This window comes from Hypanus sabinus, chromosome 1 (genome assembly GCF_030144855.1).
Source record: "Hypanus sabinus isolate sHypSab1 chromosome 1, sHypSab1.hap1, whole genome shotgun sequence".
In the NCBI taxonomy this organism is placed as follows: Eukaryota; Metazoa; Chordata; class Chondrichthyes; order Myliobatiformes; family Dasyatidae; genus Hypanus; species Hypanus sabinus.
Genome location: NC_082706.1, coordinates 158,733,122 through 158,753,777, shown reverse-complemented (window position 1 = coordinate 158,753,777; position 20,656 = coordinate 158,733,122). Strand labels below are relative to the sequence as shown.

Sequence of the window (20,656 nt, the reverse complement as noted above, 5' to 3'; positions counted from 1 at the left end):
TGATGGCTGCGGAATTGATATTTAGTTTCATTTGCTTCAATTTGATGATTTCCCAGATAAAAATTCCAGATTGTCCTCCATGGATTACTCACCAACAAGAGAACAGATTAGGACTCCAATTTCTTCAATTAAGGCCTGCCCTCCTGCTTAAGCTGCACATTGTTTCCTCCAAGTTGCATGCACACAAAGTGCCTCTATGGATAAGCACCTCATGAACACACAAATGCTCAGTCAAATTCTCTTTTAGTAATCACTCAGAAATTCCATGATGAACTTTGCACAACAAAATTGATCTCTACATTTTTGGTTGGCTGCAGTGCAATTTACAATAGCTAATATGATGGATTGAAACATGCATAAAGTATAAATGCATGATGAACTGACAGAAAAATGTGCTGTAGTATTTTTATTGCTGTCTGCTGGCATTTGACTTTGCACCATCATGCTTCTATAAATCCAGATAATATGCTGCCATCTTCTACTTTATGCTGGACTCTGTCTGTCTTACTATTGATTATTGAACCTACCTTTTCAAGCTAAAGTTGTGCAACTTCTCAGTTTACTGATCACTTCTGGCTAGAAAAGAGCATGTTGATTTATTTCTGTTACTGCCACAACTGCATATTTAATCAATGTGACTCTACAGCAGGATTTCCCAACCTGGTGCCTATGGACCATAAGACAAAGAAGCAGAAGTTGTCCATTCGGCCCATCGAGTCTGCTCCACCATTTTATCATGAGCTGATCCATTCTCCCATTTAGTCCCACTCCCCTGCCTTCTCACCATAACCTTTGATGCCCTAGCTGCTCAGATACCTATCAATCTCTACCTGAAATATACCCAATGACTCGGCCTCCACTGCCACCCATGGCAACAAATTCCACAGATTCACCACCCCCTGGCTAAAAAAATTTCTTTTCATCTGTTCTGAATGGGCGCCCTTCAATCCTTAAGTCATGCCCCACCATGGGAAACAACTTTCCCACATCCACTCTGTCCATGCCTTTCAACATTAACCCTTTGCTTAATAGTATTGGTCCATGGCATAAAAAAGGTTGGGGACTCCTTCTCTACACTTTGTTTCTCTCCTATATTGCTCAATTGTTGGAAATTACTCAGATGGCAGATAGATTGTAATAACTGTTGGCTTTTAGCTTATTAATGTGCTTGACTTACTATTATAAAGTGGGAAAACAACTTGCATGAGGGTAATATTTTCTTATTTAGAACACAGAAATAATGTTATTTATGTGAAATGACAAATCATTCTCTTTTAAAGCTGCCACACTTTGTGTGATTTGTCAAGACCGAAGTTCATTACGTCAAACTATCGTCCGTCTAGAATTGGAAGATGAATGGCAGTTCCGGCTGCGTGATGAGTTTCAGACAGCCAACAGCAGTGATGATAAACCACTTTATTTTCTTACTGGACGGCACATTTAAGTTCATAGATAGCAGGAAATAACAGGTGAAGGTGACGGGTGGCACAATAACAGCATAATAGAGTACAATTTATAATCCCAAAAGAAGGGTAAAGTGGCACATTTGAGTAGAAACAAAATTGGTAATTTTTCTGGTTACCTAACTGAGGTCACTTTATCAAACATTTACAGCAGAACGGGGGCTGTGTGCTCAGTGTGTAAGAAGGATCTATTAACCAAGGTCAGTTTCTTCAGTAACTCCAGAAGGGAGTCTTGTGTGCGATTTGCAAAGAAAAAGGAATATGTACAGCATGATAAAATCAAGCAATTCAATTTTCAGAAAAAGGCAGGGCAAGATGCGAAATTTTTTTTTCTTCTTTAGAACCAATCAAACCAATGATGATTCCAAAACATAAGAAAAATAGATCTGGATCAACAAATAAAGTTAATGACTGTCAACAGAAATACTTCACTGAAGGAATGGAACAAAATCAGTGGAGCAAAAACAATTGAAGATTGTACTTTAAGGATCTCCAGTGTCACCATTCTTACTGTACATAATTACAGTTAAGCTCAGGGTTTTGAAAATAGGTGACAATGGAGAAGGATTATCCATAATCACACCACATACTAGTTTTTTTTTGGGGTTTTGTAGTGTATGTCTCCATGTTTATTTGGTTCCTAACCTGACAATATTTTTAAGCAAGCTCTCATACCTTCTGGACATTGTAATCTAAATACTAGGGAAATGTAAAATGCAATTACATGCTGCTTTCAAGTGGGACTATTGCTGATTTTTTTTAAATGGCAATTGATCCAGAAGCATTTTCCTACCAGGGATTTGCAGGCCTTTGTTAATTTTTTAAAATTTCATGTACACAATTGTCTTGTTTTTCAGACCTCTTCTTTGTATCGTACAAGTAGTTGCATGCTTGTATTTAATATTTACAGCATTATTGTGTTTAATAGTGCCTATTCTCATACAATTGATTACCATCATGCATTGAATCTGATTTTGGAAAGTTAAAGCAAATCCACTACAGGTATTACTAAAATAGTAAAAGCTAATGGTGGATGATATGATTTTTGATTTCCTTTTTGAGTATGGTATATATTTCTTTTTCAAAGTAAACGTATACAAATATGACATCTAATGATTCCTTGCTTTGTGCCTGTAATATGTATTTTTAATTTTTTTTTATTGTTTAAAGAGATAACCTTTGGGAAAACAAATATAACATTGGTTTAAGTTGTAATTCTTTTACTGAGTTAATTCATAACTTTTTGACCATTTTTTTCTATATCTACAACAGTCTCTTTGCAGGGAATGCAATGATAATCTCAATGGCAACTAAAAAATATAAAATATTAACTGTATAAAAATGTGAAATTGCCCTAGCCCCTAACCTACCACTCTTCTCTCAGGCAACAGGATTATAGACTTATAATGCAAGTTGGTTTAATAATCTTTCCAAAGGTTGTTCATTTGGCCTGCAACCACCTGGCAAGTTTGAAATAAAAACATTACAAATTGAAAATGATCCTATTTTAATGGCATTTTTCAATTGTAATTTAAGAATAAACTGTAGGCCTGTCAACAGCAAAATGTATATGATCAGACATCAAATGAGCATATGGGCATTACAAGTAGATAAACAAGCTTTTGTTTGCTTTCTCACTAATAACTAAATCACACTATTACTGCAAATAAATGAATTAAAATGAGTAAGATTTATCTTTTATCTTACAAGGCATTTCTCTTCCTCCCCAACTCCACTCCTTCAAGTGCTTGCATTTGACACAATATTCAGAACAATAACAGTCCTTGAATAAATTCTTTATTCATCTGTTATGTAAGCTTTAAACAAAAGGGGCTTATGGGTTTTAATGATAATGCATGTAATTATTATTGAGTTGAATTATGTAAACATGAAGGGCAAGTCTTATTGTCACAGATCTCAGGTAGTTTTGTACTACATGAATGTATTGCAGAAGTTCAAATTCTACTGACAGGATAAAGTGCCACATTTTGCAGACCATGACCTAGACTAGAAGTAGCCTAAAAAAATTGTATGCTTCATGCAGCAAATCTTACAGAACCTGTCCTCAATCTGTCAATTCCATTAAATCGGTACATTTTGCAATGACTGAGATTCTTCTATAGCATTACACCCCAGTCCTGTCAATGAACTTTTTGCATTTTTATGACTGAATGTATGCTGTTATCGATGTACTTTAAAATTTTTGTGCTTAAGAGGAATACACCTGCATTTTCTCTACTCCAGATATCATGAAAATGGTAGACCAAGTGATTGAAAGACTGGACACTTGAAATTCAGGCTGGAGTGATAACTTTCAGTTTTATATCCCTTGCAAAATTGTTCTCACACTGTTTGAACAGCCAAGGTCATTTAATGGTGTACAATGTGGAGTGAATGATTTTGTTTTGTAGATAAATGCATTTTGCACATAATTCAGCCCATCTGGAACATGTTGGTTTCAAATGCTAATTAGTTGTGGAGTGTATTTTTCTATTTTCCTTTTACTTAATTTATATTGAACATTTGTTAGCCTATTTCCTACAATGAAATGTCTCCACAAATTGTCTATGCTGCAGATTGCAGCCTCTGGTCTGTGTTTCATTAACATGAAAGATTATAGACATTGTTTACAGATTCAGCAGCAGCAACATTCAATTAGAGACATACAGTACTGAATTGGGCTCTTCGGCCTGAGTCATTCTCTATATGCCCTTTATGATTTTATGAACCTATACAAGGTCACCTTTCAGCCTTTGGCACTCCAGTGAGAATAATCCCAGCCTATCCTATCTCTCCTTTATAACTAATGCTATACTCTAAGCAATATCCTGGTAAAACTCTTCTGCATTGTCTCTGTTGCCGCAACATTGTCCTTGTAGTGTGCAAACAAGAATCGTGTATAGTACTCCAAATGTGGCCTAACCAATGCCTGATTCAGCTGCATCATGTTTTAGCTCAGTCTCGTAGCATATTAAGGCAAGAATGCTAAATACCCTTGCCCTTACCCCACTACCAGTCTCCATTTTCAGAGAGCTATTAACTTGCTGTATATCCTAAGGTCCCTCTATATAACAATGCTTCGAAGGTTCCTGCAGTTTACTATACATTAGAAAATCCAAATGCATAACCTCGCACATCTGGAATAAATTCTATCTGTCCAACTTCCTAGCTGAACTAGGTCCTGCTGTATCCCAAGATGACTGTTTTTGATATTGACAACTCCGCCATTTTTTCTGTGATCTACAGACTCACTAATCATCAATTTATACAAATTAATGAAAAACAAAGATTCTAACACCAATTCCTGTAACACACCACTAATTACAAACTTCCATTCAGAGAAACAAGTATCTGCTACTAAACTCTGCCTCCCATCATCAAGTCCATTTCAATTCAATCCAATTCAGTGGATTCCATGTGCCTCAACTTTCTGGACCAGCCTATTGTGTGAAACTATGTCAAAAGCTTAGCTCGTCAACATATGTTTACCATTATCTTCATCATTTCCCTAAATAACCTCCTCAATAATCTCATCAGATTTGTAACAGGATTTTCCATGTGTAAAACCATGCTATTTCCCTTCTAATAAAGCTCTGCCTTTCCAATTGATTGCAAATCCCATCTTTAAGGATTATTTTCCAATAGTTTCCCCATTATGCAAGGCTCAGCACTGGTCTTCTTGTATATGGAAGACCATCTGTTACCCTTCAGCCTTTCCGATATAACCTGTAGCCAAAGATTCAAAATAAAACCTCTGGGTTCCCCAGCAATTGGTTAATATTTTTAACACCTTCCTGGTTCAAGCACATTTCAGACTATGAAGCATTCATCTTTCCCATCTCTCCATCCTCCTCCTTAGCAAATATTAATGTGAAGCAGTCATTCAGGACACCAAAGACTTCCTTTTTGATCCTGAAGGGGCCTACTGTCATTCAAATATATTTGTAAAAGCTATTTTTCTTTTTAAATTTTGTTGGGCAGTGCAATTTCATATCCTCATTTTGCCATCCTAACTGATTTCTTAAGATCTCTACGTATCTTTTGTTAACTTAAAAGGACTTACTTGATGACAATTTTTCATAACTCACATAGATTTTGTTCATTTTCTGTGTAAGCCCTCACTTTGTTCCTTGATCTTACCATATTTAACAACTTACACTTAGAAGCGCATGTTGACTCTGAACTCCTGCTTTCAGATACCTTCAACTGATGTCATATTTCCCCTCTACAACTGCTGCAAATATTCTTTCATCTTGTAAGTCAGTCCTTCTACAGCTTAAGACCTGAACTCTAGGTTCAACTTATTGAATTGTCAGTGTTTGCAAAAGATCCCTCCACAGACGTTTCCACCACTTGCGTCCTCTTTCCCGAAAGTAAGGCAGAGTACAACTGTTTCCCAGTAGTAATAATAGGTTAAGACATTGGGATGTAGGAGACAAAGAGATGATCTTTTAGAGGTGTACAATCATGAGGGGCAAAGATAGGCTAACTGCACAGTCTAGTTCCCAGGGAAAGTGAATCAAAAACTAGACAGCATGGGATAAAGATGAAAGGGAAAAGATTTAAATAGGGCAAGTTGTTCATACAGAGGGAGGTGCGAATATCCAGAGAATGTGGCTGAGGTAGGAACAACAATGTTTCTAAGACATTTAGAAAGGTACATGCATGATGGGTTTAAAAGGCTAAACACAAGCAAATTAAATGGGCAGCTTGGTAGCTTGAACAAGTTGGGCCAAATGGTTTCCATTCTGTATGACAATCCATGTTACTCTAAAACCCCTTCATTTAAAAAAATGCCACCCAATCTCAGCTCCTTACAGTAAGGCAATTGAGGTCAATATTGGGAAAGTTAAAACCACCCAATCACTATCTTAATTCTGTTAACATTTGGACTTCCAAATTCTCCTATTTGGAGGTCTATATTATAATTCCATCAAAGCTGATGTCCCAAGCCAATTGGGAAACAACATCCAATGAAAAAAGCAATACTGAGTGAAAGCGTTAATTTAACTATTTTATATTTAAATTTTCCCTACTATATTGAAGGCCACAATAGTGACAGTTTAAAACATGTCTAATGTTTCTTTGAAAATGCCCTAAAGCATACCACTGCTACACAACCATAAATTTTGAAGTATCCAGCAGTGGTGCTCAGCACTGACAGGCAAGTAAACATATCAAAGTTAGTTAAATGATTCTTAAAACAGAAAATTCAGGAAAAGTACAACAAAACAAATCATTAGCTTAAAAAAAGTTCATAATGTGTCTATCCACATCCTACCTCAGCATCAGATGTTTGAAATTCTTAGTAGCCTGTGAAATGCCCCCATATCTTTACATAAAATAATTTCCTACGAGACTGGTAATGTATTCAAAAAAATTATGCATAGCCATTTAATAAAAATTGCAAATAAAACCAGTGTATGAAAGGAAGCATTCATCAAAAGTATTAGTGTCTTGGCCATGTAAGTATTTCTTACAAAGCATCAGAAAGAAGATTGAGTAACTTAACTTCAGTGCTTAGTACAAGTTAGCTATTAGTGCTGTTACCTACCTGTAATACACAATAAATATCATCATGCCAGGGGCAATGCTCAAAAGACAATCATTTGCATTCTTAGGGTTGGTCAGGTTTTGCAGAGTTTAGACTCTGCAGAGTAGTTTGAATTGTAATTCTGTAAATTTAACCATACAATTAGCAGTCATCAAAGGATCAATGAAATAGGTTTCTCTCATAAACAAATATCTTTTCCTAGTGTAGGTCCAGCAGTTCATCCCCAAGATTCATGAAAACAAAATTATGTTGGCCTTAGACTTGTAGCACATCCTTGAGGAAGGCATTTTCTTTCTTAGAATTGATCAAATTTATTAGAACACATTGTTGGTCTGATCTCAATAATCTCCAAGGTGCTATCCAATAATGCTTTTCTCAAAACACTTTTTGGCTACAGCTACATAACTAAGTATTTGTTTGCCCGAGAGTACCAATTAAAACATCTGTTGTTTACAATTTACTTCTCCTCCTACTAGTCAGCTCAAAACCCAAATAATGAAATTGACATTTTGGGGTAATATCATCCAAGTTTAGCAACACTCCAGCCTCCAAACAATGAGCTTTTTAGTATCCTTCAAGGTATGTCAACATCAAGTATTTTTTGCCCACTTCAGGAAATCCTTTTGGCCATTATGGGAGAGGTAATAGTGTATTTAAACAGATTTTACATATCAAATCTAAATAGTATGACATCCGGATTAAAGAGCTTCGTATGGTTTACTTGTGTCCAAGCATTTTTACCATTAGTAGATTCACTGAAGTGAAAATTCAATGTCAAGTTCTTACATCAAATTTACATAATTGATATATTGATTATATAATGGTAAACTTGTGGCAATCAGATAGGTTATATTGCACTTTCGAAACAGAAGACCACTCATGTTTATATCCCAACTAAATAGTTTTTTTTTATTTTCCAAGTCCTCTAAAACATAGAACAATTAATTTGGCATTTAACTATTCCAGTTGACCAATTTTCAGTTTTCAGAGGTTTGCATCTCCTTTTAACTCATCACTACTCAAATGCCATTGTATCTTGGTAGCACATTACAGCCCACAATGTCCACCTCTTAATGTCTTGAATAACAAAACCATCATGGTACTACAGCAGCAGCAGGTATCACATGTAAAAAAACAAACATATCTTCCTTCAGGATCCAGAATTACCAAATTTCTTTATATTAGTTGAGTAGAGCTATATTGAGTATTACAGTTGCAAACAAATAAAAAATGGATACGTGCAGTTGTAGAATGAGTGCAAGTTGGAAAAGGTCCCACTCCAGCCTGAATGTTACTTTTCGGTATCCTATTAACTTTCCCAGTTCACTTCAATATTTTACTTAATGCCATGTGTGGTAGCTACATTCAAAAATAGCAGTGCTACGCCTGAAGGAGAGTATTTTTTTTTCTGTTGCATGTAAACAGTAGTCAATTTAAATATAAAATCTAGTATTAGACAAGCTCTAGAATATGAACAACTGTGAAGTTTAAATTATGCAATGGCTTTTTGTAACTCAGTAGTATGTTTTATCTAATTGCTGCTTATCTTTAATAATTCCAATTTTAATTACTTTTTGGATCCCTAAATATAGTGAATTTTGTTTTGCTAACCAAATCTACCTCAAGTTTCAACATTTGTACAATGTTCATGTTGTCTTACTGCAATTGTGGTTCCAGTTTGTTTATGAATGTGTTAGTTTACTTTGAATCTATTAAATTGACGTTTAAACTGGAAAAATTGTGGAAATAATTTCTTAAAGATATTCTTCATGTAATTATCTGCCAGTTTGCAAAAAAATATCCCTCATATTAAAGAGCAAGTTTTTTTTTGGAACAAAAAGGCCAGTAGCATATCAGTTAGATATTCAAAACCAAGAACCATCTTGCATTTATAATTGATAGGACCAAATTGTTTAAGGGTTCATAATGTCATATAAGGAAATGGACAACTGAGCAAAAAGAAATAACTACAAATTGTTCTATGTTTGGGATTTGGAAGAATATTGAATTTCTTGGTTCTCTATTACTGGCTGTAATGCTCAAATGTTTTTTTAAAAAACCTTGTGAATAAAAGGGTAGAATTAGAGTGGCAGAACAAGTACTGACAGAGGAAGTTCACCCAGAATAATTTAATTTAATGATTGTTAATCGCTGAGTCTCGGAATGTGCCAGAAAAACAATCTTTTCTGGGTACTTGGTATATTGAGCAAGGAAGCTTCCTTCAGTTTTTGATGTTCTGAAGTTATTCTATAGCAACAGAGACAACATATTAAATTTATATTTATTACTGCTACAGTAAAGCAGAGATCAAATAACTACTTTAGTTCACAGGCAACACGAGTGAATCTGCAGATGCTGGAAATAAATAAAAACACAAAATGCTGGCAGAACTCAGCAGGCCAGACAGCATCTATCAGGAGTCTGATGAAGGGTTGTGGCCCGAAATGTCGGCACTACCTCCTCCCATAGATGCTGTCTGGCCTGCTGAGTTCTGCCAGCATTTTGTGTTTTTAACTACTTCCTTTTGTTTTAGATTCATGTTATCTAAGTTGTAGAAAGTACCATGGAACAATTTTTTTATGATATCCAAAAATGAACTTGCAATTTGAGTTGATAGTTGTGATTATCATTTTTTAAAGACCAGTAGTTATGTTGGATTATTTGATGACTCATGGCTGACTCTTAAGTATGGTCTGTCAATATGCTTCACTATAGGAAGGATGTGGAAACATTGGAAAGGGTACAGAGGAGATTTACCAGGATGCTGCCTGGTTTAGAGAGTATGGATTATGATCAGAGATTAAGGGAGCTAGCGCTTTACTCTTTGGAGAGGAGGAGGATGAGAGGAGACAGATAGAGATATACAAGACATTAAGAGGAATAGATAGAGTAGACAGCCAGCGCCTCTTCCCCAGGGCACCACTGCTCAATACAAGAGAACATGGCTTTAAGGTAAGAGGAGGGAAGTTCAAGGGGGATATTAGAGGAAGGTTTTTCACTCAGAGAGTGGTTGGTGCATAGAATGCACTACCTGAGTCAGTGGTGGAGGCAGATACACTAGTGAAATATAAGAGACTACTAGACAGGTATATGGAGGAATTTAAGGTGGGGGCTTATGTGGGAGGCAGGGTTTAAGGGTTGGCCCAACATTGTGGGCCGATGGGCCTGTACTGTGCTTGCTGTATTGTTCTATATTCTATAAGGGTAGATTTAGACACATTTGAACCAATGATGGAAACCTTGTAATAAATACTGTACCAACATTGATTAGCGGTAAATCCAGTAGCTGCCATGATTTCCTAAATTCACTCTGTTTAGTGTCCAAAGATACAGAAGTTAATCGAATCTGGGTATGTTATTAGTCCATAGCACAAATTGCTTGAAAAGCTCTGGCTTCATACTATAACCTGGCAAGAATAGTTGAACCTGATTCTTCACAGTACTTGGCTACAAGTTGATCATCTGCTCTCTAAGCTTGCCTAATTCCATTTCTGACATCTCAAATTTCAGCCCACCCTCAGCTTAGTTAATTTGCTGAAATCTTGTACACAATCATTCCATGTGATCTCTCATATTCCATCCTTAATAAACACACAACTGGAAGCTAAATTCGCTAAGCATTCATGCTGTCATACATGGAATTTCTTAAGTTTGATGATGCCTAGGTTATGTTCTTGACCTCCTTATGAAATTCCTCCACAACCTTGCCAAAACCTCTGAGGTTTTCCTTTCCTACAAGCATCTATCATCACTGCATTCCTCCCATATTGGCATCTTTTGCATACACTAATACTCCACAAACCCAGCAAACAGTACCTTTATCTGCAGCCTCACTTAGATTCTTGTTCTGACAAGTTCTATGACTCCCTCCCCCTCACTTCCTTATCACCAACTACCCTGAAGATGCTATGAAAACCATTGATTAATCTGTGGGTTACATCTTATGGGGCTTAATGCAAATACAAGTTGAGGTATCTAGGAGTTTTTAAGAAAAGCAACAACTTTCCTACAGTGATTTTTTTCCCCTCAAAGTTAATCCTTACAGTTCACTCAAATGACGAGGTACTACGTTCATACCTAGCTAGCTACGTGGTCGATTTATAACCAACATCATGCGATTAAGGAATGCAATTTTGGAAATACAGTTTGAGGAAATGGTCCGAAGCAAATTTGGGAAGGTGGTGGGAAAACAAAGCCTTGCTGATAGAACAATAGGAGTCCTTGATTTTAGGTGATTACTAAGAATCAGAGAGCCCATTGTGCGCTTGTCCCGAAACCTACCCGGGATAGAAAGCCACACAATAATTAAATTCCTTCAGTACAGCACCAAGGCAGAGATTCTACGAAGGGCCTGGGGTAAGAAGAGAGTGTTTTTAGATGATAAATTAATATATTTCGACCAAGATTACCCCCCCCCCCCCGCGGTCCTGCAGAAACGCAAAGAATACTCTTAAGTAAAGAGAGTACTAAAGCAAAAAAAGATTAGATTTCAAACTCTGTACCCTGCTAAACTTCAAGTGTTTTATGAAGATGGGATGTGGTTGTACCATACAGTGGAAGAGGCGGCAACAGACATGAAGGCCAGAGGGTTGCCCGTCAGCATGACCAAAACAAGGGAAAGTCCGGCTGAGGAATTATCCCGCTCTGCTTGGGAAATAGTGTGAGAATCGAGATGGGAGGAGGCCGAGAGAAATATATCAGTAAGAGACCGGGAGTTTCCCAAAGACAGTCCTCACCCCCTTCAGAAGAGCCATAAGGTTTGGCTAACTTTAAAAATGTTGAGAAGCTAAACGGAAGCAAAAGTACACGGTGATATACCTATCTCGAGAAATACTTACTATAATGTGGATTTTATATTACTTAGTTGTTATTCTTTATTCGTTCACTTACTCCTTTTTCCCCACCAAAATGAGAAAATATATGTGTGTGTGTGTAATATGTATATATAGGAGGAGCACACAGGGAAATCTTTTCTGTGTAATGGATTTGTTCACTGAATCTTATAAATACTGCAATGGGGGCCCTCAACTCACAAGTAGGAGGAGTTACCCCCACAGCTAGACATTTCCTCTAGCTCAATGCAGGGTCATCTACTAGAGACCTTAGCCTTGGAATCACACGTTCGTTGCCATTTTTGTTATTATTTGCAATTCTTGGTTCTTATTTGTTCAGGGAGTAGATTGTTTAAGTTTTATTCTGCTATTTTCAATGATACATTGACAGATAAATACAGATGGCTAAGGACAAGGTAAAATTCATTTCTTTTGATGTCAATGGGCTATTAAATCCAATCAAACATAATAGAATTTTATCCAAAATGAAAAAAAGAACAATCCCATGTAGTATATCTACAGGAAACTCATTTAAGTGATAATGAGCATAAAAAACTAAAGAGAATGGGCTTCTCAAAGCGAATCTGTTTTTCTCCTCATATAAATCAGGACATAGGAGAGGAGTTGCTATTCTTATCTCAGTAAGCTAAATTTTGAAAAAGTATTCGAAATGGGAGACAAAGAGGGCAGATATATTCTGCTAAGGGAGAATATAGATGGAAATTCAGTTACTCTATTGAATATATACACACCCCCAGGAAGTGATATTGTTTTTTTTTAGAAAATTACTGATATTATGGTAATGGAAACAGAAGGTCTCCTGATATGTGGGGGAGACTTAAATTTACAATTACAACCAAACTTAGACTCTTCCAATAGAAAAACCTATGAAACAAAATCTTTACATGAAGTTAATACTCTTTTTGAGGATGTTGGTTTAATTGATATATGGGGGGACCTTATCCCTGACAGAAGGGATTACACTCATTATTCTGCTCCCCATTCTGTATATACTAGAATAGACTATTTCATAACATTTGGAAAAGACAAAGACAAAATAAACACCTGTGGAATTGGGACAATAGATGTAAGTGACCATGCACCTTTATATTTATCTGTTGATTTTGACCTACAACCAAAGAATACTATTTGGAAACTAAATTCAAGTCTACTCAACGATCTGTACTTTAAGGAACAAATTAAAAAACAAATTGGTTTCTACTTAGAATTTAATGATAATGGAGAGGTTTCACCTCTCATTTTATGGGATACTCTGAAGGCTGTCTTAAGAAGAAAAATTATAGTGATATCTTCATATAAGAAAAAAAATAAGGAATAAAACATTAGAGGAATTACAAAGAAGGAACGAGAGAAAAAACACAAATTGAATTTGGCACGGGACACATTAGGGGAAATTAAAAGAATTAGGAATTAAATTAATAGTTTGGCTACGCAAGAAATCAGAAAAAATTTAATGTTTCTGAAACAGACATTATGAAAGAGGTTCGAAATCTACGAATACATCAGACAAAATGAAGATGTCAGGGGAATTACTATTAAACGACAGAGCATAAATTGGCTTGTTATGCAGATGATATTTTGATCTATCTAGGGCAACCAGCATATTCTTTACCTAAATTGATGCAATCCTTTGAACAATATGGTCAATTATCAGGAAACAAGATCAGCATAGATAAAATTCAATTACTTTCATATTACTATAGCCCACCAAGAGAAATTGAAAATAAATACAGAGTTTTCCAGATATTTGTGCATCATTATGCCAAAAGATTTGGTAAAATTATCAGAATGTAATTATCAGCCTTTATATAAAAAATTAAGGAAGATGTGGCAAGATGGAACCCGATTCCTTTTTTCAGTCTCAGTTCAAGGATTGAGTCTATTAAAATGAATATACTGCCCAGATTGTTATATCTCTTTCAGATCCTACCAATAAAGATTAATCAAAATCAATTCAATGAATGGAACAAGATGTTATCAAGGTATATTTGGCAGGGTAAAAGGCCCAGAGTTAGGCTCAAAACTTTGCAATTAGCAAAGGAAAAGGGAGGATGGGGCCTACCTTCTCTTAGAGATTATTTTGCAGCACAGTTGAGAGCTGTGATGGTATTGGTGCAACCCATCATATGACGCTCAATGGAAAAACATTGAGGAGCAGATACTTCCCATCCCCATATAAGCGATTTTGGCTGATAACAACCTGCAAAGGTACATAAATACTATTGATAACCCATGGGTGAAATTGATTTTTAAAATATGGAAAACTACTATAAATGAACATAATCTAGAAGGATGTATTGCAATTCTTAAATGGTGCGCATATAACTCGGATTTTACACCAAATAAATTGGATGTTAGATTTAAAGACTGGACAGCTAAAGGAATAACAGTTCTTTGCAACATAATGAAAGAAGGAACACTGTTCAGTTTTGAAATGCTTAAAGAGAAACACTTAGCAGAAAAACAAGATTTTTTAATCGGTATTTACAGATATGACAATATGTTAATAAGACACTTAAAAATGTAACCAAGGCAAGTACATGCTTGATAGAGCTATTTAGAAAAGCATATAATTCAGGTAACGGTAGTAGAATCATTTCAAGCATGTATAAGGGGTTGTCAAATCTTAAAACACATTCGACTTCATACATTAAAACAAAGTGGGAAAAGGAAGGGGGGGATAATTATATCTGAGAAAGAATGGACAATAATGTGGAGGTATCAATGGAAGTGTACCAGTTCACAGAAATGGAGGGAGTTTGGATGGAAAAACTTGATAAGATGTTTCATTACACCCTCTCAGAAATCCCATTATGATAATAACCTCCCTGTTTGCTGGAGAAATTGTGGAAATCAAAATGCAAATCATTATTATATTTTTGGGACTGCCCTGTTATCAAAGACTATTGGAGGGGGATACACAATGCCCTGCAAGACATCTTTAAATGTGAAATACCCTTAGAGAGTAAGACCATATATTTTGGATATATACCTCAAGAATGGTTGAAAAGAGATAAATATTTAATGAATATACTGTTGGTGGCTGGTAAAAAGACTCTTTCTAGGAAATGGTAATCACGGGAGAGCCCAACTATAAATGCACGGATGGAAATTACAATGGACATTTACAAAATGGAGAAGATAACAGGATCTGTTAATCATAAGCTGAAACAATTTGATTCATACTGGGAAAAATGGTTTAACTACATAATGCCTCATAGGCCTGATTTTATTCTCACAAATCAATGAATCTGTTATAAAAAAAAATCACTCCCTACTTGTACATAGTTCTTTCCTTTTGCTTGTTTTTTCTTTCCACTCTTTTCTGTAAGTGTATATCTCAGATACTTTGCAGAGATTTGTGATATATATGTACAATGTCTGAAATACATCTTATGGAAATGTTTGTTTGATGATGAACTTCAATAAAAAAAAATAAATTACAAAAAAAAGAATCAGAGCAATACAGCATGGATACAAGCCCTTTGGCCCAACAAGTCCATGCCATTCGCATTGCCCATCCAGCTAGTCCCAATATCCTGCATTTAGTTCGTATCCCTCTAATCCCTCTCCCTCCATAAATCTATCCAAGTGTAAATAAATGGTATTGTTCTATCTGCCTCAACCACTTAATCTGACAGTTTATTCCATATATTCATCACCCATTTCATGGGAAAAGTCGCCCCAGGTCCCTTTAAAAATGTCCCCCTCACCTTAAATCTACAACACTGCAAAAGTCCTAGGCACGTATGCAGTATATACCCAAAATGTTTACATAGTGCCAACAAGCTTTGCTCTCGCCATATTTACAAATTTGCTCTTTGCTCTACATTGAAAAACACCTTACAGTGCAAAGGTCTTAGGCACCCTAGCTGGCTGTATTTAAGACTTTTGCACAATACTGTAAACCTCCTAGTTTTAGGCTACCTTGTTACCATCCAGCATATCTGTGCCTCTCAACATTTTAAATACTTCTGTAACAATACCCATCACAAATTCTTCTTTGTTCCACGTGGGCGGCAGGATTATGCTGTGGCTAATATTCTTCGCAGCACCGGTGATTAGGGTTCAATTCCCACCACTGTTTATAAGGAGTTTTACGTTCTCCTTGTGATGTCATGTCATGTTTCCCTCCGGGTGCTCTAGTTCCCTTCCACATCATATGCTTTATTGGTACTGGAGGCACGCCCCCCCACCCCATGTATTTAGATTGTTTTGGCCAAATGATGCAAATACTACATTTCACTGTATGTTTTGATGTAGAAGTGACAAAGTTAATCTTAAAACACCCAGACTGATCAATCTCTATTTATAACTCAGAGCTACTAGTACTGGCAACATCCTTGCAAGTCTTTTCTGCAATGTCCAGTTTAATTATGTCTCCTATGACAAGGTGACCAAAATGGTACACAGTGCTCTAAGAGCTGCCTCACCGATGACTTAAATGATTGCAATATTATCTCTCAACACTAATACTCAATGCCTTGACTGATGAAGGTCAGTCTGCTAAACATCTTTTTCAACAATTACTACAAAGTTCCCCTGTTCCATAACATTCTGTAGTGCTTTACCATTCATGTATTGACTTTCATTTATTTGACTTTCCAAAATGTATCACCTGACATTTATTAGTATTGATACCCATTTGGCCAACTTCCCTAAATGACCTGTTAATCAATGGGAAACTAAACCCTGTAGTCTGTGATAACCTTATTCACTATCAAGACCACCACCTAATTTTGTGTCATCCATACAGATTAACCCTTGTGCACTCGCATCCAAATCACAAATAACAAAGGTCCCATCACCAACTCATCACTCATTACCGGCCTCTGTTCAGTGAAACAACCTTCACACACCACTTTCTGCTTCTTACCTTTGGGTCAATTTTGAATCCATCTAATTTCATGTACAGAATCTCCAAACTTATACTCCACAAGTGAGAGGTTATTGGAAAGGGTAAAATTATGGAGGATGATCTGTTGAAGGGGGAGGTTTATGGGAGTGCAAGGCAAAAACAAGGGAAACCATATTGTTCTGGCTGGAGTAAAGCAAGAGCAAAACTACGAAATACAGACAAGGCTGAATGTTTTGTCAACTATGTTAGAAAGAAAGTCAGTTAACTTTTGACCAGTATGTGACAGTTATCATTGCATGTAGAGGCCGTCTATACAATTATTAAATGGGCGCATGACAGGTGCAAATATTTATTCACTCCAAAGAGTAATCTTGCAGCAGACAAGGAAAGTGTGACATGAATGAAAGGATCCTGGTGTGACATTGGTGCTGCACTTGCAGCCTGTTAGATTGACCTTTCAATGTTTAATTGACGCCAATGACTAGTGGTGCTCTGCAGTGGTTGGTGTTAGGACTGCTTCTTTTAATGCTATAATGTCAATTGTTTGGATGAAGGAATTAATGGCTTTGTGGCTAAGTTTGCAGATGGTACAAAGCTAGGTGGATAGGCAGGTAATGTTGAGGAAGCAGGGAAAAAGATTTAAAAAAGATTAGGCGAATGTTCAAAGAAGTGACAGATGGAATAGTGCCAAGAAGTGTACAGTTGCAAGAAAAACATCTTGAACCCTTTGCAATTACCTGATTTTCTGCATTAATTACTCATAAAATGTGGTCGGATCTTCATCCAAGTCATAATTAATAGATAAATACAATCTGCCCAAACTAATAACACGAACAATTGCACTTTTCATGTCTTTACTGAATACATTGCTTAATCATTCATAGTCCAGACTGGAAAACATATGTAAACTCTTGTAGTTAATAACTGGTAGAACCTCCTTTAGCAGCAATAACCTCCATCACACATTTCCTGTAGTTACTGATTAGACTAGCACAATGGCGAGGAGGAATTTTAGACTATTCCTCCATGTAAAACTGTTTGTTTATCAATATTTCTAGCATACCTAGCATGAACAGCCCTCTTCAGATCATGCCACAGTACCTCAATTGGGTTAGGGTCTGGTCTCTGACTTGACCATTCCAAAACACAATTTTTCTTCTTTTTAAACCATTCTGTTGTTGATCTATTCTTGTTTCCGATCATCGTCTTGTCGCATCATGCAATTTCTATTAAGCTTTATGTGATGGACTGCTGCCCTGACATATTTCTGTAAAATGTCGATACAATTTTGAATTTATTGTTCCCTCAACGATTGCAAGCAGTCCCAAGACCTGAGGCAGCAAAGCAGCCCCAGACCATGATGCTCTTTCCTCCATGCATCACAGTTGGAATGAGGTTTAGATGTTGGTGTGCAGTGCCCTTTATCCTCAAACACAGCGATGTGCAATTCTACCAACCAAACATTGTCCCAGAACCATTGTAAAATATCCAGGTGCTCTTTTGGAGCAGTGGTTTCCTCCATGGTGTCCTTCCATGAACACCATTCATGTTCAGTGTTTTTCTTATAGTGAACATATGAACAGAGACCTTAGCAAACTTTGGAGATTTCTGCAGGTCTTTTGCTGTTACCCTTGGGTTCTTTTTCACCTCCTTCAGCATTGCATTGTGCTCTTGGTGTGATCTTTGCAGAGTAGCAACAGTACTAGATTTCCTACATTTGCAGATAATTTCTCTTATTGTGGACTGATGAACACTCTGATCTTTGGAAATGCTTTTGTGGCCTTTCCCAGCTTCATGCATCTCTACAATTCTTCTTCTAAGGTCCCCTGAAAGTTGTTTTGGTCAAGGCATGGTGCACATAAAGAGATTTTTCTTGAGAAGAGCAGGCTCTGTCAGTAACCTGTCTCTTTTTTAAAAATTATATATATATATAAAATATTGGGCAGGGCACCTTTACAGCCCACTCTTCCCATTTCATTGATTGGAACAGTTGACCCCAAATAGCTGCTTTTTTTTTTAAAAAAAGAAGGCATTAGGGTTCGCATACTTCATTGAACCTGGACTGCGATTGTTTAAACGGCGTACTCAGTATTGAGGAGTACAATTGTTCAAGTACCCGTAGAACAGATTTAATCAATTATAAGAGTTCATGAAAAATGGCAACTTAATATCTTAAGCTACACAACAAAATCCAAACTCATCATTTTTGGTGCAAAAGATATGTGTCATGGAATGAGTTACTCTTCAGTCAGCATGGATGAACTTTTAAGCATTGCGTATGTTGCTATTTTCATATTTAGGATGATTGGGGGGGGGAGCAAAGAAGAGATAGGCAACCAACTGTCACCTTTAGGCTTCAGCTGGATTTCTTAGATGCCAAAATTTGGTTTCAGGCAACATACATTGAGGCAATGTATAATTTGGAAAGACAGGAAATCCTATCACTCAAAAGAAACATAGTTCTTACTTTTTTTAAATGGCTTGCTTGCTTTATCAGAACTAATTCAATTAAACATCACTTAGCCCTCCAACAATCAAATTTATTGTACAAAGTAATTTATAATTTATAGTCCAGAACATTTTCCCAATTACATACATCGCACAGTATGTCTTCCAAATGGGATATATTAATCGTCTCCCACTTGGAAAAAAAAGACCAGATCTATAATCAAATTACAAAATAATACTCACCCTGAAAACAATGCACACAAAGATTGGTATTAAGTAAAATGTAAGAATTCCAAATTTTCACATTTGGAATGTAAAAACTATTTCTACAAAAGATACAAAAGTCAATGTATTAATTAAAATAAATTGTGGGTATCCTATTTGCAAACTTTGTCAAGTATTACTGCATGTCTAAACATTCATATTTGTGAACTGTTCTGTAAAATCATGCTTTCTCAAAATCATTAAGCAATCATTTAAATGCAACCAAGTCTGCTAATATGGATTTAATTTTGAACAATTCAGAATTAATATACAAGTAAAAGGTTAATTTTAACCAGTTGTATTTGGTCCATTTATAATTTAGTGCAAATAGAGTCAGAGTGAAAAACAGCATCACATTTACAATTTTAGTCTCCTCCCAGTTAAAGCAAATCAAAACTGGTATGTGCACATTTATCGTTAAGATTCATACCATATGCCTGAGTTGCAGAGAGCCATTTTATAGTTTGTAAGCAATGTTGATAACTCAGTCATGAACAGTCCCAAACTTGGCTGTGAAAGGATGACATTGGCATGGAGCTAGCAATGCTGTGTCATAAAAATTCAGTGTGATAAATGCCAAACAGAAGCTCCAAAGCTCCTCATCCTTAAGAGAAGAAGAACCTTCACCAAGAAGACTTATAGATGGGCAGCACCTGGCCTTGAAATACTGGCCCAGGACAGAGAACTATGGTGAGCTGCTGTCGGCAGTAAATGCCACAGTAGGTGTGATGGGCTTAAGAACTAGCAGCAATGCTGATAACAGCACGCATCCTCAGGCAACATGGCATTTGCCAGTATTTAACTGTAATATTAAAAACAAAGTGCACCATTATGGTACAAATCAAATTACCACTTTGGGAACAGCCAAATACAAGAAAATAATGCACAAGGGGATACTGAGATGTTAAAATTACAGCTTCCAGATCGTACCAATTTTATAACTATTTACAAGTAATTGTCATCAGAGATAATAATTTTTCTGAACTCCAGTGCATGAACTGGACTGAAATTCTGCTCTATACATTCTGCAGTTGTTGCTAAATGGAATTTTTTAATGCTGTGAACAGTTTAAGTACTTTTAATTTTTAAAAGTAACCAATATTAAAAACATTTAGCAAAATATTACTTGCATTCCAAGTTTTATACACACATACACACACACCTAACTTCCACTTCAATACCATCCTGTTAAAAAACAGATCAAACTACAAGCCAC

General features: G+C 36.3%; 1 protein-coding gene across 10 annotated transcripts in view; it reads left to right on the top strand.

The window, feature by feature from the left end:
* The window catches only part of greb1l (GREB1 like retinoic acid receptor coactivator), a 250,753-nt gene extending 244,434 nt beyond the window's left edge, over positions 1-6,319 (top strand). For 8 of the 10 annotated variants that reach the window (XM_059979802.1, XM_059979787.1, XM_059979736.1 and 5 more), the window contains one exon: positions 1,281-6,319. In XM_059979802.1, the coding sequence (XP_059835785.1) occupies positions 1,281-1,444 (164 nt within the window). In that variant the 3' untranslated portion in view covers positions 1,445-6,319. Of the gene's footprint in view, positions 1-56 lie in introns of all 10 variants that reach the window. The other 2 variants (XM_059979812.1, XM_059979794.1) reach the window with 2 other exon arrangements.
* The last annotated feature ends 14,337 nt before the right edge of the window (positions 6,320-20,656 follow it).